The sequence below is a fragment of the Halichoerus grypus genome, chromosome 10, assembly GCF_964656455.1.
Source record: "Halichoerus grypus chromosome 10, mHalGry1.hap1.1, whole genome shotgun sequence".
In the NCBI taxonomy this organism is placed as follows: domain Eukaryota; kingdom Metazoa; phylum Chordata; class Mammalia; order Carnivora; family Phocidae; genus Halichoerus; species Halichoerus grypus.
Window position 1 is genome coordinate 122,785,542 of NC_135721.1, and position 21,172 is coordinate 122,806,713.

The window sequence follows — 21,172 nt, forward strand, 5'->3', positions numbered from 1 at the left end:
GGGTTTTGCACAGGCGGTTTCCCCGACCTGAGTCTCCCATCCCTGTGTCTCACTCACTCCCTTTCCTCTGTCGTTCCTGGGTGGGCAACTCCTGGGCCGCCCCGGACCCACACTTGGTCTGGGTCCGGCCTCAGTCAAATGGCGGCCGGCTCAATCCCGCAAGTCTCCAAAACCGCCACGCTCACCTTCGGCCCTACCAGCCCTACCGGGGCTTCAGGACTCTGGGCGAGTGGGGCGCCCGCCTGTCCGCAGGCTCCGCCTCCGAGCCCGCCCCGCCGGCGCTGGCCCCGCCCCCGCGCAACCCGCAGGCCCCGCCCCGCGCACGCCCTCCCGCCCGCGCGCCGGGCCCGGGCGGCGCCGTCGCGCTTGGCGGGAGATAGAAAAGTGGTGCTGTGCGCGCCGGCGGCGGCCGGAGTTCCTGCGAGCAGCGGCGGGACCTGCGGATACGCTGACGTCTCCCGGCGCGGCCCCGGGGCCCGGAGCGGCCCGAGCAGCCTCACCCTGACCCCGGCCCGGCTCCCGCTCCGGGCTCAGCCGGCGGGCGGGCGAGCGCGGCGCGGCCCGGGCCGGGGGGATGTCTCGGCGGACGCGCGGGTGAGCGGAGCCGGGCGGCCCAGGGCTTTCCCCCCATCCCCCTCCACTCCGACCCCTGCCCCCACCCCACCCCTACCCTCGCCGTGGCCCCTCCGGGCAGGGCGGGCCTTCCGCGGGAATTGCTGTGTCCCGGGTCGCCCGAGGCAGGGGGCGCGCGCGAAGCCGGGGGGCTCTTGGGGGCCCCTCGCTCCGCTCCCCAGGCCTGCTGGGCCTCGGAGCCGGGGCGGGCGGGTCTCCTGGGACCTGGGCCAAGCCCTGCATGATGTCATTTTGTCTCCCGCCTAATTGCGGGGTGGGGGTGGGATGGCAGTGTCAGCTGCTAGGGCCTTTACCGGGGAGGGAGGCGACCCCTGGAGAGGGAAAGTGATTCTCCCTCCAAGTCACAGCGAGAGGGAAGCCAAAGCCTGGAGGACTTTTAGTTCAAACCTATTTGGGTTCATATTTGGCGGTGGGCATTTCTTCTCAAACATTACGGGAAGTACAGCGCTCCCCAAACCCTCTCCGGCTTGAGAAGGGTGCCGGGGGGAGGGGACTCGTTTGTGTGTCCCCCCCTACCCTCAACCTGGGTGTTGGGCCCCAGCTTGTTTTAGTTTCAGAGACATGTCTTCCTGTTCCACATGAGGAGTTTGGGGCAGTTGGGGTTGAAGGTGAGGGGAAGAGAGACGCGTATCAAGACTGCTCTGGGGCCAAGGCAGGAACTGCAGTCTCCATTTTACTTATTCTTCCAGAGAGTAAGGGGCAGAGTGGAGCCTGGAACCTGGTCTGTGGGTTCCAGGTCCCTGTCTTACACCTCTGTGCCTGGGGCCTGACCTCTGGGTTTTACATCAGCCTGGGAGTCAGAGGACAAAGGGGGCCTGCCTGCCCTGTTCCCTCCCTGGATTTGTGCAGCCTAGATAACCTTAACCCCCCTTCCCTTGGTGTCCCCCCTTCTCAGGAAGAGGGTATAGACTCCAGAAGCACTCACTGCTGGCTTTTCCCAGAGTTCCTCTCAGCAAGGAAGCCTCTGGTCCTTGGGCCGTGTTTAGGGTACCTGGCACAGGTTCTGTCTTCCTCCTCAGGTCACCATTTCCCCAGGGCAGCTCCAGTTCCCAGAAGGAGTTTTCTGGTCAGGCACTTAATGGACCCTGTTCTCATTTTTGGTGCAGGAAATGTTGTTCCAGGGAATGACAAGCCCCAGAAAACCCCCAGTTCCTCTGCCTCTTTGCTCCTGGGGCTCTGTGGAGGAATCCCCTCCCATGTGAGGGGTGGTTTCTGTGCGCTGGCACCCCACAGCCCTCAGCTCAGTTGTTGGCCACTCGTTTTAACTCTCATCTGCACCAGTGCCCCACTTCCCGCTCAGCTTCTGACTCACCCATCCTGGAGCAGAGCCCAGAACATCGAAAGGCATAGAAAGGGTGTGTTGGACCTACATGTGGTTGCCACCACCGACTTGGCCTCTGCTTTTTCAGCGGGGATTACAGGGTGAGGGCTTGAAGGTGCAGGTCTGGAGCCTGGCTTTGTGGACTTGGTAAGTGGCATAGCCCCTGTCCGCCTCAGTGTCCATGTCTATTAAACGTGCTTAATGGGAATGCGTGTGAAGTAGATGGTTAGCTCCATGTTGATGATAGAAGTATATTTTGTATACTGTGTATCTCCCAGCTGAGTTGCTTGTCCCTGTTAAAGTATTGGAGCACCAGAGTGTGTTCACAAAGACACTGTTTTATCCTTAGAGGAACATTTACTGAGCTTCTATTGGAGCTGGGTGCTAGAGAACCAAAGATGGTTTCTGTCAGAAAGAAGTCTGGGGACAGTTGATTTTAAAGCCAGCTTCATTCTGTATCTTGTAGAGTTTTTGCCTCCTACTTTGTGATGGTGGAGGACCCGTGAATGGGGTCAGAGATGACAGGACAAGGCTGAATTCCGGCTCCTTCTGTGGCAGATATATTGCTGGGTTTAGACACTGTCCTCCCTTTTCTACTTCTAAAAGATTTACTTTAATTAGCATTTCTTATCAACCAATAGGCAGCAGCACTTCATGTTTATTCATTAATTTGAGTATCCGGTCATTCCCTGAGCAAACATTTCTTAAGGCCTTTTGGTGGCAACCCCCAAAGGCCCTGCGGGTGTGGAGGTGGAGCTGATCTCTGTCCCTGTCTGGAGCCTTCATTCTGAGAGACGGGAGATGTGGGGGGCTCAGAAGTGACTCTAGGAAGATGCTGAGCCCTGGAGAAGGGGAAAGGAAGATGGACATGAAAGGAAGTCCTTGTCCTTTTGGAACAAGGCTTGTGTTTGCCTTGCTTGTTTGGAGATGGCTTTTCCCACTCACAGACGCCTGACTTAGGAATGTACCTGACAGGTGACCTGAGGCATTCCCACTACATGGTGTTGGGAGCTTACTAACCTTCCCCTCCCTCCCCCCAGCACCTGACATTCCTGGAGGTGGAGAGTGTGATTTCCATTTTTGTAATCATTAAACCTGATAGATATGAAGATTTTGGAGCAACTTGAAAAATTGCCTGTTAGATAACATCCAGAAGTCTTGATTTTTCTCTCCATAAACCATGACTGTATGAAGGCAAGGATTGGAAAATGGACATTGTTACTGAGGTTATGTATTTAAAGTGTTATTCTCAGATAACCAATATTTCTTGAAATATGTGCTTGATGATTGCATTTATCATCAGATTTAATCCTTAAAATAACCATAAAATTTAGAAAGTTCTGCTATATAAATGAAAATACTAAACAGGTGTCTGGTTTTGAATATCATAATATTCTTGGTGAAATCTTTTTTTTTTTTTTTTTAAGATTTTACGTATTTGTTAGAGACAGTGAGCACAAGCAGGGAGAGTGGCAGGCAGAGGAAGAAGCAGCCTCCCTATTGAGCAAGGAGCCCAATTTGGGGCTCAATCCCAGGATCTTGGGATCATGACCTGAGCCGAAGGCACACGCTTAATGGACTGAGCCACCCAGGTGTCCCTTCTTGGTGAAATCTTAACTTCTTTTTTCTTGTAGTTTTTTTTTTTTTAAAGATTTTATTTATTTATTTGAGAGAGAGAATGAGATAGAGAGAGCATGAGAGGGTGGAGGGTCAGAGGGAGAAGCAGACTCCCCGCTGAGGAGGGAGCCCGATGCGGGACTCGATCCCGGGACTCCAGGATCATGACCTGAGCCGAAGGCAGTCGCTTAACCAACTGAGCCACCCAGGCACCCCTTTTCTTGTAGTTTTTGAAATCATTAGGGTGTTTGTGAAAATAAAAGGATAAAGAAAATAAAAATTGTCCATAACCCCAATTCATTAAAGAATTAAAAAAAGAGGAGGGTGGACATATCAAAAGTAAAGAGTAAAAGGCTGCCTCCCTCAAGCCTTTCCCTAGAGGTCACTGGCCATTGCCCACACGCTGTCCATCCATCACGTAGCATTGTGTGAAGACACATGTCCTTGACTCTTAGCTTGCTCTCCCTACAGTGAGGAGCTGGATGAGCTGCACTACCAGGACACAGATTCAGATGTGCCAGAGCAGAGGGACAGCAAGTGCAAGGTCAAATGGACCCACGAGGAGGTGAGTGACATAGACATTTTGGGGGAGGGACGCTGATGGCAGCTGGGGGCTGGTCAGAGAACTGAGCCTGGGGTGTATGTGCCTGATGCCATGATGGGTGCGATGAAGAGGAGGAGCTGGTGAAAGAGGTGGAGGGTCCTCTGGTTCTCCCCAGTGCCTGTTCTCAGAGCATTCTCGGGGACGCTCCACATTGAGGACTCTCGGGAGTATGTGTCTCTTGGAAGCTGGCGTGTTCTGCATCATGGGCACTAATTGTGCTTCTTGTCCTTTACTGCTAGGGTGATTAGCCTAATGTGCAACCTCCTCTTTATTATTATTATTACTATTATTTTATTTAGAGCGAGAACATGTGCAGCCACTTATTGGGGGGAGGAGGGGCAGAGGAAGAGGGAGAGAGAGAATCCCAAGCAGGCTTCATGCCTAAGGTGGGGCCCAACTTGGGGCTCCATCTCACAACCATGAGATCATGACCTAAGCTGAAATCAAAAGTCAGTCGCTTAACCAACTGAGCCACCCCGGTGCCCCCCCTCTTTATTATAATTTTTTGTGTCTTGAGACATCAAGCTCTGAATTTTCTTTTTATTGTTTAATCAACTTCATGGAAGTATAATTTCTGTACAATCAAATGCACCTTTTTAAAGTGAGCAGTTGAAAGCACCACCTTGATTATCCCAGAAAGTTCCCTTTGTGGTTCATCTTCCCTGGCTCCAGGCAATTGCTGATGTAATGCCTCTGGGTTTGATTTGTTTTGTCTGTTCTTGAATGTCCTGTAAATGAAATACAGCTGTACTCTTTCCTATCTCACTTCTTTTGCTTAACAAAATAACTGCTTGATTCAGCAATCTGTTCATTTTTATTGCCGAATAGCATTCCATTATATGGGTATACCACAATAATGTTTCACTTGTTGATGGGCATTTGGGCTGGTTTCCGTTTTTGGCTATTGCGGATAGAGCTGCTGGGAGGATCCTTGCATAAATCTTTTTTGAGGATTATGTTGTCATTTCTCTAGGGGAGATACACTTAATGTCTGGTCATGGGGTAGGTGTATGCTTAGTTTTATAGAAACTGCCAGACCTTTTTCTAAATTGTTTGTTCTATCCTAGACTCCTGCTGGACTTATCTTTTTATTTTACCTCTTTTTCCTGGAGATGTTTAATTTAGGTCTTTTTTTTTTTTTTCTTAGTGTATGAGTTGTAAAACTTTTTTTTTTTTAAAGATTTTATTTATTTGAGGGGCGCCTGGGTGGCTCAGTTGGTTAAAGCGACTGCCTTCGGCTCAGATCATGATCCTGGAGATCCAGGATCGAGTCCCGCATTGGGCTCCCTGCTCAGCAGGGAGTCTGTTTCTCGCTCTGACCCTACCCCCTCTCATGTGCTCTCTCTCTCTCATTCTCTCTCTCAAATAAATAAATAAAATCTTTAAAAAAAAAAAAAAAAGATTTTATTTATTTGAGAGAAAGTGCGCATGAGCAGGGTGACGGGCAGAGGGAGAAGCAGACTCCCCGCTGAGCAGGGAGTATGACATGGGGCTCGATTCGGAGGCTCCATTCCAGGCCTCTAGGATCATGACCTGAGCCAAAGGCAGATGCTTAACCGACTGAGCCACCCAGGCACCCCCTGAGTTGTAAAACTTTTTAAAATCATGAGTGCTAAGCCAGCTTTTCTGTTCATCCCACTGTGGACCAGGAACACTATATGCAGCTCTTGTGGGCCTAGAAGAACAAACAAGCTGGGGTCCCCACCGCAGAACCACTCTGTGCTTGGGGTGGAGAGAGAAGACTGCACGGGCCTATGGACATGCTGTGGTGATCCCTGGTGTTGGCAGGAGCCGTGTCAGTGTGTGCTCACCATCGCATCTCTCCTTCCTTGTGCTAGGGACTGGAGGCCCTGGGTCATTGTTGCAATACCTTTAGGTATTTCCTTTACTGTTACTGTTGCCTGCAGAAATTAGGGAAAATTTCATGGATAAGGATTTGGAAATCAAGTCAGGGAAGAGTACAGAACGGTGGGTATATTAGAATAGGAAACAGGTGAATAGAATAGAATAGAATAGAATAGAATAGAATAGAATAGAATAGAATAGAATAGGTTGTAGGTGGAGAAAAGCAAGTAGAGGGGCCCTGTGGTTGATACGGACAAAAAGATTGGGCCAAATTCTGGAAGGCCTAGAATGTTAGGCTCAGTAGTGTAGGCTTGTTCAGCTGGCAAGGTAGAGCAATTGGAGGTTTTTAAAGCAGAGGACTGACCTGAACATAGGTGGGCTTCCGTGGAGCTAATCTGCTGTGTGTAGGTTGGATAAGAGATTTGGGGGCAGCCCGGGGCTGAGAGACTGGTGGTGCCAGGGCATGGGGGAGGGTGCCATACTGGGCAGCTGTGGAGAGATTAGGGCAGGGGTGGAGCTGAGAGGTGGAGGAGGCCCCTGGGGTCTGGGAGGAAATAGAGACAATACAGCAAAGTATCCTTGCCAGTTGTCAGGGAGGATGGGGTGCTAGATATGGACATGGGCACATGGGAGGAAGGCCGGTGTTCGCCTGGCCAGGCCAGGTGGCAGAGGAGGGCAGGGTGTCCAGGGCTGGCTCAGCTACAGGATTTATGGGGACTTTGCCCCAGCCAGTGCTGGACTGCCCTTTAGGGCCTGAATTTCTGTAATGGCCTTTTTCTTCTGTCCAGGAGTGTATGTGTGTGTGTGTGTGTGTGTGTTAAGAAAAAAACATACAACACTAAATGTATCATCATAGCCATTTTTAAGTATACAGTTCAGCAGTGTTAAGTGTATTCCCATTGTGCAGTAGATCTTTGAACTAACTCATCTTGCAAAACTGAATATACCCACTGAGCACAAAATCCTCATCACCCTTCCCCCTAACTCTTGGCAACCCATCTTTCTGCTTTCTGTGTCTTTGATTTTGACTACTTTAGATATTTCATATGAGTGGAATCCTATAGTATTTGTCCTTTTGTGACTGGCTTATCTCACCTTTGTTCTTGAGCTTCATCCCTGTTTCAGCTTCTAACAGAATTTCCTTCTGTTTTAAGGCTGAATAAACATTCCACTATATGGATATATCACATTTTCTTTATATAGATATATATAAAATATAAAAAATCAATTTGGTTGAGGAGTACTTTACATCCAGTGAACTGCAACCATTCACAGTATAATTCAGTGAGTTTCAACAGATGTATTACCTTGAAACTACCAGCACCATCACATTATAGAACATTTCCATTAACTTCTTTATTTATTTATTTATTTATTTATTTATTTATTTATTTTCATTTCCATTAACTTCTAAACGTTCCTTGCTCCCCTTTGCTGTCCCTCCCCCCCCACCTCTGACCTCAGACGACCACCGCCTACCTTTTTGTCCTTAGAGCTTTGCTGACATTTTCTAGAATGTCAATGCATGGAATCAGTGTGCACCCTTTTATGCCTGGCTTCTTTCCCTCCTCATCATGATGTTGAGATTTCGTGTTGTTGCGGGAGTCTGTAGTTTATTTTCAGGAGACTGTTACGACACCTGTTCACCTGCCCACTCTCCCTGTCTCCCATGCCGTGTCACTGTCCTCTCTGGCCTGGGTTCCTCTCATGGCCTCCCTTCCTCCAGCTCCTTGCACAGCTCCTTTTCCTGAAGGTGCCAAGGTGAACTGCATAATACGCACGTTGGACCGTGACCATCCACTGCTCAAATGCCTCAGTGGCTTCATATGATGCAGAGGCCTGAATCAGTCCTGTGTGTGGTCCGGGCCCCGCAGTGCCCTCCCAAATCATCTTGCATCCCCCTCTCCCTTGTTTCCTGCACTCTAGCTGCACTAGCCTTCCTTTGAGCCTATGCCTTGGTCTCCCTGAAGAGGCAGTCACCAAGTACCTCTTCGCTGGCCCTCAGCCAGCCACAGGGTGGCTTTACTTTTGTTTGTGGGAGCCTTTGATTCGCTCCCTCTGGACCGTAATTCCCACAAGATGGGGCAGCTCTGTCACTGCCCGTTGCTGTGTCCGTAGTACGGGGCACATAGGAGGTGCTCCCTTCATGACTGCATGCGTGAAGGAGGCTGTCCTTTAGGCTGGTGCTCCAGCGTGATCGGCTGCTTTCCGCACGTGTGTGCGCTGAGCCCTCTCTTTCTGGCATTGGCAGGACGAGCAGCTGAGGAACCTGGTCAGGCAGTTTGGACAGCAAGACTGGAAGTTCCTGGCCAGCCACTTCCCTGTGAGTGCAGCCCTTCGGTGGCCCCCTCCCCCAGAGATGATGGTTCTGGGCAACCAGACAGTGTGCCTGGGACAGACTTTCTGTCAGGGAGAAAGCTGGCCCCCTCCCCCCCAAAAAACAACCAAACTTCCCAGGCCCTTTCTTCCAGGCCAGAATTTGAGTCCCCCTGTCATAAGCATCTCTACACAGCAGCCTTGGCAGGCCTGGTGGTCTTCAGGCTCTGTGCCATCTGGAGCATGTGACCAAGTGGCATATTTGCATGTCTTCCTGCAAGAAATGCAAACAGTCTCAAGAGTGAGACTGAAATGGAGGGGAAGCGATACTTTGGACGGGCTTCCTGCCGAGGTCCCCCCAGAGCAGCTGGAGCCTCCTGGGGATGCAGGTCCCCTATGTCCCCCACCCCCAGGACTGCAGGTGTCTGGTAGGGAGGGGATGTGGCCGGAGCTGCTGTCTACCTTATTTCCTGAGTCACTCGGCAGCTCAGGGAGCAAGTCAGCAGGCCCTTCCTGCCTATAATCCTCACCTTCCCTGCTTCTGTGAGATCTGAAATCTTCAGGGAAATAATGCTTTCCCAGAAGCAAGGAAGGCTCCCTGACATACACCACAAACTTTGATAGGAATTTATGGTTCCTGATGGCGGCCTCCTTGTACTGGGGGGCAGGAGGAAGCTTCCCAGACGGGAACCATGTGTGTTCTGGCATGTGGGAGTGTAGTGTGTGGTGGGTGAAGGGAACAAGACAAAACCTGTCTGAGGTAGGCCTGGCCCCTTGCACCCAGTGCTCAACCAGGGTCCCCGGCCGCTGTCCTAGGAATCCTCACGGGTTCCTGTTCTCTTCCCAGAACCGCACCGACCAGCAGTGCCAGTACCGGTGGCTGAGGGTCTTGAATCCAGACCTCGTCAAGGGGCCATGGACCAAAGAGGAGGATCAAAAGGTAACTGTCGGGACGGTGCCTGGCACACAGTGGGCCTCCCCCCACCCCAGCGGATCAAGGGACGGTGAGGCTGTCCTGGGGGTGGGCAGGGCTGTCCAGCTGGTCCTCTCAGGGCCGCGGTGAGATGAGACTTATGTTGGGGGTGAGGGAGGGGCGGGTGCCCCTGGCTTCACAGAGGCCTTGTCCCAGGTCATTGAGCTGGTCAAGAAGTACGGCACGAAGCAATGGACGCTGATCGCCAAGCACCTGAAGGGCCGGCTGGGGAAGCAGTGCCGTGAGCGCTGGCACAACCACCTCAACCCCGAGGTGAAGAAGTCCTGCTGGACGGAGGAGGAGGACCGCATCATCTGTGAGGCCCACAAGGTGCTCGGCAACCGCTGGGCCGAGATCGCCAAGATGCTGCCAGGGAGGTGAGCTGCCAGCCGGGGGGTGGGGGGGTGGGGGAGGGGCTGTGGGCGGGGGGCTGGGGCCGGCCGGGGTGCTCTGAGGAAGTGCGGGCATCCACTGGGCTTTGTGGGGGTATTCCAAGAGTCAGTCCCATTTGTTTGCAGTTGTTCACTTTTCCCAGAGGCGAATGAATCCCTCAGATTCTTGCCTAGGGGTGTCCGGGCGTGGCTATGAAGGCAGTTCTGGATCAGGGCAGGGAGAAGGAGCCTGGGGGCCTCCGACTGTGTGTACACATTTTTCCTTTGGTCCCCGTTGGAGCTTTGTGCACCACCTGTGCCCTCTGCCAGGGTTGCCTGGTCCCTTTTTCTAGAGAATAAAATCCTCTTCTCCTGCCTGGACCAGGATCTAGGCATCCAAACCACTGCTCTGTTTTCTACTCCTTGCTGTGCCTGATCCCTCTAAGAGCCTCTTGGGGCTCTGGGGGAGCATTGGGAAGACTTGGCTCCATTCTTGCCAGAATCTTCCTCTGGGGTCAAATCCCCTCTCCTAAGTTGCTTACTGCTCCCGTAAGTGCTTTCCATCTTCTGGAAAGTTACAAAAATTTCTTAGTGGTGGCTGTTTTCCACCCTGTTCTCTTTGTCCTTGTGCATTTCCCCTGTATTCAGTTTCATTTTTAATCCTTTGTCATGACACTGTGATCCTGGGACAGAGAGGAGATAAAATGCCAGATGATGTATTTCCTCTGAAGTCTGGAATGGTCCTAGTTTCAAAACTCAAACCTGAGTCTGTTACCCTTTTGGTGCTCCTCCTAGTGCTTGGGTTGAAGACCTGGGTCTCTCTCCCCGTGTGACCTGCCTGGCCTGGCTGATGCCACCAGCTTGGCCTTGATGCACTGTCCCCCTTGCTTACCCATTGGGCTTTAGCTGCTCTGCACTCCTCTCAGCCCTGCGAACACGGTGAGCTCCTTCTGAGAACCCACTGGTGCTCTCCTCTGTTGGCCTGGAATGCACTCTGCTTGTGCCCCTTGTGCAGCCAACACACTCATCCTTCAGTCTTTGGTGGGAGTGTCTCTCTGTCTTCCAGACTGTGGTCGGTCTCCAGCGACCTCCCCATACTGCCCACACCCCTGCCTGGTCAGCACTCTGTCCTATCGGCCCACGGTGGGAGTGTTCGGAGATCCCGACGCTCCTCTTGGGCTGGCACCTCAGTCCGGCCATTCATCGTGTCCGTTCACGATTCAGGGGAAGAGCACTCTGCTGGGATTGCCAAAGAAGGGGTGCCTACTGTGTGCTTGCATTTCTGTTATAGTCTGATGGATTTTGTTGCTGTCCAGCCGGCGAGGCTGTGCTGCCATACTTCCATACTTCCCACTTCTCTCCAGCTCTGCTGCTGCGTGCTTCCGTCGTACCACACGGGTGTGTGCTCGGCCCTGCTCTGCTGCACGCGGCCCTGCAGTGTGCAGCGGGGGCTTCCGTAGTACTCCGCTACTCAGTACTTCTCTACGTCTCTGCCGCCTGCGTGCCGCTTACCGCCGTGCTGCGGGGTCTCCCGTAGTACTCCGCTACTCGGTACTTCTCTATGGCCCTGCTGCCCCGCGTGCCGCTTACCGCCGTGCCGTGGGACTCCCGTAATACTCCGCTACTTGGTACTTCTCTACGGCTCTGCAGCCCCACGTGCCGCTTACCGCCATGCCGCGGGGCTCCCGTAGTACTCTGCTACTCAGTACTTCTCTACAGCTCTGCCATCCTGCGTGCCGCTTACCACCGTGCGGCGGGGGCTCCCGTAGTACTGTGCTACTCGGTACTTCTCTACGATTCTGCCGTCCCGCGTGCCGCTTACTGTGGTGCTGCTCCCATAGTACTCCACTACTCAGTACTTCTCTACGGCTCTGCTGTCCCGCGTGCCGCTTACCGTGGTGCCGCAGGGGCTCTCGTAGTACTCCGCTACTCGGTACTTCTCTATGACTCTGCCGCCCCGCGTGCCTCTCACCCTGGTGCCGTGGGGGCTCCCGTAGTACTCCGCTACTCAGTACTTCTCTACGACGCTGCCACCCCACGTGCTGCTTACCGACGTGCTCCAGGGGCTCCCATAGTACTCTGTACTCAGTACTTCTCTACGGCTCTGCTGTCCCGTGTGCTGCTTACTGCCGTGCCGCGGGGGCTCCCGTAGTACTCCGTACTCAGTACTTCTCTACGGCCCTGCAGCCCCGCGTGCCGCTTAACGGCCGTGCCGCGGGGGCTCCCGTAGTATTCCGTACTCAGTACTTCTCTACGGCTCTGCTGTCCCGTGTGCTGCTTACTGCCGTGCCGCGGGGGCTCCCGTAGTACTCTGTACTCAGTACTTCTCTACGGCCCTGCAGCCTCGCGTGCCGCTTAACTGCGGTGCCAGGGGGGCTCCCGTAGTACTCCGTACTCAGTACTTCTCTACGGCTCTGCTGTCCCGTGTGCTGCTTACTGCCGTGCCGCGGGGGCTCCCGTAGTACTCTGTACTCAGTACTTCTCTACGGCCCTGCAGCCTTGCGTGCCGCTTAACTGCGGTGCCACGGGGGCTCCCGTAGTACTCCGTACTCAGTACTTCTCTACGGCTCTGCTGTCCCGTGTGCTGCTTACTGCCGTGCCGCGGGGGCTCCCGTAGTACTCCGTACTCAGTACTTCTCTACGGCCCTGCAGCCCCGCGTGCCGCTTAACGGCCGTGCCGCGGGGGCTCCCGTAGTACTCCGTACTCAGTACTTCTCTACGGCCCTGCAGCCCCGCGTGCCGCTTAACGGCCGTGCCGCGGGGGCTCCCGTAGTACTCCGTACTCAGTACTTCTCTACGATTCTGCCGTCCCGCGTGCCGCTTACTGCTATACTACTGTATGCCACTGTTACTTCTAAACTATCGGGTGCTTCACGACGCTTTAGGTTTCTGCGCTACTGTACCGTGCTGTATATCCATACCACTGTACGGTTTTCTCCTGCTCTGCTAGTCTCTTTCTTCTCCTGTACTTCTCTACACTTCCATATCCTAGTACTCTGTGCTCCTGTAGCATTGTGGTGCTCTGTGCTTACACTATGACGTATGTGTGTCCTCAGTTAATCTTCAGTAAGTGGGGGAGCATGAGTCGTCTCCCGATTCTCCAGATAAAGTAACTGAGGCTCAGAGTGACCCGTTGCAGACCCTCTGTGCCATCCAGCTCTGCCCTCTGGCTATTTGCCATCTGAGAAGAGTACCAGGGCTTGCATTCAAGTTACCCTGAGCCTCAGAATGGAGCTCAGCCCCCAGAGGTTTGCTTCTAGTTTCTACAGATTCAAAGTGAGCGGAAAAGGGAATGCGAGCTTCAAAAACATTTTAACTGTTTGATTTTACCATGGGCTGAGTAAGACCTTTGCTTATTTTGCTGAGGTCAGTGGAAATATGTGTAAATCGTTGAGGGCTAGAAACACCTGTGACTTCATCTTAGCGTTAAGAGATTGTAGAGTCAGGGCGCCTGGGTGGCTCAGTCGGCTGAGGGTCTGACTCTTGATCTCAGCTCACGTCTTGATCTTGGGGTTGTGAGTTCAGGCCCCTCATTGGGCTCAATGCTGGGCATGGAACCTACTTTAGACAGAGAGAGCATAGAGTCATCAGGTTGAACCCTCGTTTACAGAAGTGGGAAGTCCGCTCAGGGAGGTTGGTGACATGCCTCGTGGCACCTTGGCTGAGTTGAAAGGCCTCCTCTTGGCCCCCGCAGGACAGACAATGCTGTGAAGAATCACTGGAACTCCACCATCAAAAGGAAGGTGGACACAGGTGGCTTCCTTAGTGAGTCGAAAGACTGCAAGCCCCCTGTGTACTTGCTGCTGGAGCTCGAGGACAAGGATGCCGGCCAGAGCACCCGCCCTGTGGAGGAGCAGGTGAGGCGGCTGCCCGAGGCTGCTTGGCCCCAGGGCCTGGCTCTGGGTTTGGTGGGTTGCGTATTTATGCCAGACCATCTCATTTAACACGTGTTCTTTCCTTCTCATCTTCGCCACAGCTGTTCATGACTTCCTGCCACAGGGTCTCCTGTGGGCTGCATCTCCCTCACCAGGGCCCTTCCTTGTCCCATAATTCTGCAAAGACCTGACACTTGTCTGCCCGCAGGTGAAGGACGACAGAACAAGCTGACGTAGAAAATGGAGGATTGGGTTGAAGAGGTCCTACGCCTCCTCTGCCCTTAGCAATAGCTTCCTTCCTACCTGTCGCCCTTGCCAGGCTTTTCATACTAAAAGCATGTTTGCAATTAAAAAAAAAAAGTCATTTATTTATTTATTGAGGTCTAATTCACTTACAGTAAAATCCATGGCATTTAGTGTACGGTTCTGAGTCATTACAAAAAACATACTGTCCTGTAACCACCAAACCACATCGAGATATAGACATTTCCATCATCCCCCACGTTCCCTTGTCTTCCTTTTTGTCAGCCCTTTTCCCTCATCCCAGGCACCCCTCATCTGTTTTCAGTCCATAATTTCATACAATTTTCTAGAAAATCATATAAATGAAATTATATGGTATTACATTTGCAATTGGAAAAATGAAACCAGTATGGAGGTGTTAACATCTCCCATCCCACACCGCAGAGCAAACTTTTTATTGATTTTTTTTTTAAAACTATTTCTCTAATGATTTATTCTTTAAAAATAAAGATTTGGGGTACCTGGCTGGTTCAGTTGGAAGAGCATGTGACTCTTGATCTCAGGGTTGTGAGTTCGAGCCTCACATTGGGTGTAGGGATTACAAAAATAAAAAAAAAAACTTAAAAAAAAAAGATTTGGGTGTGCCTGGGTGGCGCAGTGGGTTAAACGTCTGCCTTCGGCTCAGGTCATGATCCCGGAGTCCTGGGATCGAGCCCCGCATCAGGCTCCCTGCTCAGTGCGGAGTGTGCTTCTCCGTCTCCCTCTGCCCCTCCCCCTGTTCATGCTCTCACTCGCTCACTCTCTCTCTCTCTCAAAACGAATACACCAAAAAAAATCTTAAAAAATGATTTGAAGGAAATGTGTTAAAGAATGAAGATTTGACGATGCTGAATCATGGGAGGTAACACACTTCACCTGTGCTTTGTTCTAGTCTTTTCTGTGATTGTGAACTAGTGAATAATCTTTTTTCACTCTCCCCGTTCCCTTTTCTTACTGGCTAGGTAGGACCTGTGTACTGCTCCAGTTCTGAGGGTGCTGTACTGCAGCATTGCATGTTTTTGCTTCTGTTTCTTGATTTTTCTTTTTCTTTTTTTTTTTTTAAAGATTTTATTTATTTATTTGTCAGAGAGAGAGGGAGAGAGCACAAGCACGGGGAGCAGCAGACAGAGGGAGAAGCAGACTTCCCGCGGAGCAGGGAGCCTGATGTGGGGCTCCATCCCAGGACCCTAGGATCATGACCTGAGCCAAGGGCAGACACTTAATGACTGAGTCACACAGGCGCCCCTCTGTTTCTTGATTTTTCGACTTGTGAGAATACCTCTTGATTCCCTGGTATGAATGCTCCTGTGGAGTAACAGACAGTAAGGAAATATCTAAAATGAAAAGTAAATTGACTTTTTCCAGTCTGGACTCCCCATACATCCCCTAACCAGAGGAGTCTACTTCTCACACTTCGTTGTGTATCTGAGTAACATGTTTTCAAGCCTTTTACTTCTGGTTGAAGAAGAAGCATATGTTCCACAAAGAGAAACTGTGGACATCAGCAGACACAAAGTCACTTTTTAGGATAGGGGGGAAGTGTACAGACCTTCCTTGGTCTCTGAAAATCCTTGGCTGAAAGTCAGTTTTTTGACTTAGCTTTTACCTCTGGCACTTTGTGTCTGGAGCGCTGGCCATGCTGGGCCAGAATGAGCCCCGGGGGTCAGTTAGCGTGTTGTTTTCAGCCTCATTTCATCTCCAGCATCATTTTCATGGTTCTGTTTTGCTGTTTGTCTACGTAATTATGGTTATATCTAATTTTTAAAAATAGAAACAAAACTTTAACGACCCTCGTAGCTCAAATCACTGCTCATGTGCTCAGTTATTTCTTTAGAAATTCATGGAGATGGGTTGAGACACATTTCTTGAAAAACTTCTAATACATTTTGCCAGATTGCCTGCCAGAAAATTTTGCCTACTAATGTGTATATGGGACCACCTCCTGTTCTCCCCACTGACTGGTCAGTGCTTGCAATTATAATTCTTGTCCCTCTACTTCAAAAGCAATGCATGATCATTGTAAAGAGTTATAAACTTTACAGAACTGAATATTGCAGAAGGCCAAGCCTGCTAATCTCGACGGCCAGAGAGAACCAATATATTGTTCAATGTGTTTGCCAACATTCTTATTAAGGGCAATAAGTTTAAAATGAAGATTGTGTTATAACTTACTGCCTTACAGTTTCTTAAATCTTTCCATGTCATTTTGTGCATACAGATCTTTATACTATGCTTGAATCTGTCACATCTTGTCATAACCTGCTGATGAACATCTGTTACCATTTCTGTTAAGATGCTGCAGTGAACATCATCGTTCAAATTCTTTGTGCATGTACTTATTTATGTGGGTTAGTTTTTACAGATGTGGCATGACTGGGTCGAATGGTACGGACGTGTGAAATTTTCACAAGCATCACCAAATTGCCACTCGAGTGGTGGTACCATTTTGTCCTGTCGGCAACAGATGGCATTGCCTGTTGTCCCACACTCTTGTCACCACTGGCTGAGACTGTATAAAAAAATGCCTTTGCTGAGGCACCCGGTGGCTCAGTCGTGAAGCTTCCGACTCTTGATTTCTGCTCAGGTCATGAGCTCAGAGTCGTGAGATCGAGCCCTGAATTGGTTCGGGGCTCCACAGTGGAGGTGGAGTCTGCTTAGGATTCTCTCTCTCCCTCTCTTAAAAAAAAAAAAAATCTTTGCGAATTTTATGAGCCAACAGTGGACTATCATTTTGGTTTGATTTCCTACTGGTGAGGTTGATGGTTTTTCTTTAGTTTATTGATTTGCCTTTGCCCCCCCCCCCCCTTTTTTTTCCTCATTCATAAACTTTTATTTATGTATTAAGGATATTACCCCTTTATCATATAATAATTCCTTTTTTCTAGCTTAGGAAACGTGGAGCTTCCTCATCCCTTCACTTTATAAAGGTGTTGTTTATAGACAGTAAAATTCACCCTTTTAGTAGATAGTTCTGTGCGTTTTGTCAAATGTAACCAACACCAAGTAAAGGTGGAGGACATTTCCAACACCCCCTAAAATTTCCAAGCCCCTAGCCCCTAGCAACTGCTTCTGTTTTCTCTGTTTTCTGTCTCTCTGTAGTTTTATCTTAGTAAGGATGTCATGGAAATGGAATCATACAGTCTGTACTCTTCTGTGATTTTTCTTTTGCTTAGTTATTAATGCATTAAGATTCATCCATGTGACTGCATCTGTCAGTGATTTGTTCTTTTTTACTGCTGAGTGATAGTCTGTTGTATGGGAGTACCATTCTTTATTTATCAGCTGAGGGATGTTGATTCCTAGCTATGTTTCCAAATAAAGCTGCTATAAGCATCTGTGTACAGGATTTTGTGTAAACATAAGTTTTCATTTCTCTTGGATAAACATCTAGGTTTAGGATTGTTGGGTTGTATGGTAAGTGTATTCTGAATTCTAAATGAAATCACCAAGCCATTCTTCAACACGGCTGTTTCCGAAGCGGGATTCCCACATTCGAGCCTTTAAATAGCGTTTATGGCATTCTTCCCCTTTCTCCGATTGTCGTGGTTACAACTTTTCAATCAAATCTGTTCTTTTTATCTCCTTTTCTTCCTTTGCTTGGGCCACAAACCATTTCCATCCCGTTCACTTGACAACGATAGCAGTTAACAGCCAAGGTAGTGAGTTGGGTGCTGTTCACATTCTTGCCGATCTCTGTAGCACCCCTCCCTGGTGAGCCTTAGGGTCCTCATTTTACAAGCAAGAGAGCTGACTTACACACAGGTCACACAGCTTGCTCAAGGCCGGCTAACAAAAATGGCCAAGCTCTGGCTGATTCCAGAGCCCATGGCTTCTTCCTGATGCCATTGTGCCCCCCCCATTGACACGGGATCGCACTCCTTGCCCTTGAGAAGGCACCCCAGGTTGTGCCGTTTTTCGCTAGAATACTACACAGTGTACATCTCATAATCAGAACCCTCTGCCCTCGTGTCCAACAGGGTAGTCTCGTCACCAGCTGGCCCCCCGCACTTCCTGCCCTGAAGGAAGAGGAAAGCAGTGAGGAGGAGGCCACGGCAGCCACCACCTCTAAGGAGCAGGGAGCTGTCCCAGCAGACCTGGATGGAGTTCGAACACCGGAGCCCTTGGAGGACTTCCCGAAGCGTGAAGACCAGGAGGGCTCCTCGCCGGAAACCAGCCTGCCCTACAAGTGGGTGGTGGAGGCTGCAAACCTCCTCATCCCTGCCGTGGGGTCCAGCCTCTCGGAAGCCCTGGACTTGATCGAGTCGGTAATGTTGGTCACAGCTCTTCACAGTGGGCCCAGAGCACCCGCCGAATGCTTCTCTCTTGGGCGGGCATCCTTTTGTTCACTCCGTCATCCTGCGACATCTCCTGAGCTGATGCAGAGTGCCCAGCTGGGAGCCAGGGCCTGGGGACACAGATGGTTGCCATGCAGTCCCTGTGCTCATGTGCTACAGTGCAGGTCGGGTGGGAGGGCTCCCCAGAGGAGGTGGCACTGCCCTGAGACCTTAGGGATGATGAGGGGAGGGCGTCTGAGGCCCATAACACTCACGGCACCGGATGTAGGGCTGGGGTTGGAGTGCTGAGTGGGTTCTGGTAACTCCAATAATGCTGCCCCTGAGGCCACCCTGGCTGTGGATTGTACCTCATTGGGGAGAGCTCCTCGGTGGGGGCTGAACCTCCTGATGGGACATCCCAGCTCCTTGCTGTGTCAGCCAGGCCTGCCGTGTGGAGCAGGTTTCAGGAGGTGATGGGGGACAGGGCTGGCAACTAGGGACAGCGGAGTTCAGTGGGAGGCACCCCACATTCACCTTCCCACCCAGGCTTCCCCATTCTTGCTAAGAATAATGATGCTGTTTATTGAACATCTAAATGCCAGGCTCTGGGTTCAGTGTATAATCCATACAGTACCTGTGAGGTATGTCCTTTCTCTGTGTTTTGTAGATGAGACTGAGGCTCAGAGGGGTTAAGTAGTGTCCCCACGGTCACACAGTGAGTAAGCCTGGTGGTCTGGACTGTCTTGACCACCTCTTGCCTCCAGAGACTGGGACTGGTCCCGGCTGTAGGGTCTAGCTGTGGTGTCCCCTCCACTCCAAGAAATTTCAGAGTGGCACGAGAAGCAGGTCTGATTGGTTTGTCAGTACGTTCAATAAAAAGCTCTGAGGCTGCCAGGGGCAGTCCCCGATTTGGGCCCTACGGGGAGAGTTAGATGAGCGTAGGACGCACTCTGTGCCTGGCACTGTTGGCCTTTCATGGTGTTACCTGCTTTCATCCTCAGACTCTTTTGCCTCTTCTTCACTTGATAGGTCCAGAGAGTGGGGGGAGGGGAGCTAAGTGTTATTGAGCGTCCACTGTATGCCCGGCCGAATGCTTAATTACTAATGATAGTAGCTGAGGTTTAAGTGCTCACCATGGGCCAGGCTCCTTACTTGCTACCTAACATACATGCTCTGTTACAGCGTTTGTGGAAACACTGCTGTCTGCCCCTCCAGGCAGTGCTTGTAGGATCTGCTTCTGGTCCATTAGACACCATCAGCCTGGGGCCTCCTCGAGGTTGAGGTTTGCTGCTGGGAGCATGGGCCTGAAGTCAGTGCTGCCCTGAGCTGGCCTCCACCCTTAGGGATGAACTGCCCACGCTCCCTCGAGTCCCAAGGACCAGCAGTCATCATGAGGATCTGATTCTACTCAGGGCCAGACCTCCAGGGACCAAAGCAGAAGCTTCTGTCTCCAGCAGCCCTGTGGCCGGGTTGTAATTTATTGGGCAAAGGAAGGAAGACCTGGGTATGACTCTCAGAATTGCTCCCAGAAACTTAAGGGACCTCAGGCAGATTGCACCGTCTCTGGCCTGGAAAGGAGGAGAGTAATGTTTGTCTGGCAGGTTCTTGTGGGACTGGAGACAGTTTAGGTGAAGTTGGCCCAGGAGGCATCCGTGACTGACAGGTGCGTGGAGCACAGCGAAGCCCATTCTCCAGGAGTGTGGCTGTGTGGATCAGGACCCTTAAGCCTGTCCACACAGCCTGGGGCCTAAGTCTCTTTCAAGGAAGTCACCAAAAATGCAGGAGAAGATTTGTATCCAAGATGTTCATGAAGATGTTATTTTTAATTTTTAAAAACTAGGGGAAAAAACAATGTCCAATAGAAGAGGGGGATAGTTAAGTAACCGATACATTCATATGATCGAATATTTTGCAGTCATAAAACCTGTTACAAAAGTTGAAAATTTTTTCACATAATAACTGATACTTGTTAATAGTAAACATCTAACTCATAGGTAATAGAATTAGGCGCTATTATTATTACTATAATTTTAAGTGGAAAAAAAGGATATAGAAATGATTTTTTTCTAAGGCTAAAAATGTAGAATCCTAGCTATCATTGAGGGATGTAAGTGGTAAAATGAAGGGAATGCATGAAGATGGTAAATACTGAGTTCAGGCAGAGGACGTGACCAAGGGGAGGTGGGCCTGGGGCTTCAGTGATTTTTTTTTTTTTTATAGGGTTTTATTTCCTAGACTCCTTGATGGGTGTCTGATTTTTCTTTCTTTGTGCTTTCTATCTTATGTATCACTTTTTAAAAATAACAGCAAGCAGCCATATGCGCAGTGTGCCTTCAGGTATGTTTGCAGATAGAGATATACAGATGGTAGAAGAATCCGCAAGCAAACGCGAGAAAACGTTCATGGTGATGACTCCTGGGCTGTGGGTTCCTCCCTGATGTGTGTGTGTTGTCCTTTAATGAATGAGTCTTCTTGTGTCGGCTGCGAAAGCAGAGTGATTGCAGTTATTCCTAACCCCCCGTCTCTGGGCAGGACCCTGATGCTTGGTGTGACCTGAGTAAATTTGACCTGCCCGAGGAGCCGTCCGCAGAGGGCAGCATCAGCAACAGCCCGGTGCAGCCATCACCATCACGGCGGCAGCAGGTGCCGCCGCCCCGCCAGCCTGCTGCCCTGGTGCCCAGTGTGACCGAGTACCGCCTGGACGGCCACACCATCTCAGACCTGAGCCGGAGCAGTCGGGGCGAGCTGATCCCCATTTCCCCCAGCACTGAGGTGGGGGGCTTGGGCATCGGCACGCCGCCTTCGGTGCTCAAGCGGCAGAAGAAGAGGCGTGTCGCCCTGTCCCCTGTCACGGAGAACAGCGCCAGCCTGTCCTTCCTGGACTCCTGTAACAGCCTCACCCCCAAGAGCACACCTGTCAAGACCCTACCCTTCTCGCCCTCCCAGGTGTGTGGACCCCACCCCGATGCTCGCTGGGTTCGGTGTACAGACTCCCAGTGCCCGGGACAGGGCCTGGCACGTGGGCACACGTCATTCAGCAAGGCTTCCCTGAGTCTGCTGT

At 51.0% G+C, this 21,172-nt stretch overlaps 1 protein-coding gene across 8 annotated transcripts in view; it reads left to right on the forward strand.

The window, feature by feature from the left end:
* Positions 1–399: 399 nt before the first annotated feature.
* The window catches only part of MYBL2 (MYB proto-oncogene like 2), a 34,449-nt gene continuing 13,676 nt past the window's right edge, over positions 400–21,172 (forward strand). For 2 of the 8 annotated variants that reach the window (XM_036096020.2, XM_036096021.2), the window contains exons 1-8: positions 1,751–2,101; positions 4,043–4,136; positions 8,272–8,343; positions 9,184–9,276; positions 9,466–9,686; positions 13,375–13,537; positions 17,815–18,102; positions 20,644–21,057. In XM_036096020.2, the coding sequence (XP_035951913.1) occupies positions 2,004–2,101; positions 4,043–4,136; positions 8,272–8,343; positions 9,184–9,276; positions 9,466–9,686; positions 13,375–13,537; positions 17,815–18,102; positions 20,644–21,057 (1,443 nt within the window). In that variant the 5' untranslated portion in view covers positions 1,751–2,003. Of the gene's footprint in view, positions 595–1,750; positions 2,102–3,139; positions 3,181–4,042; positions 4,137–8,271; positions 8,344–9,183; positions 9,277–9,465; positions 9,687–13,374; positions 13,538–17,814; positions 18,103–20,643; positions 21,058–21,172 lie in introns of those variants that run through there. The other 6 variants (XM_036096024.2, XM_036096023.2, XM_036096019.2 and 3 more) reach the window with 6 other exon arrangements.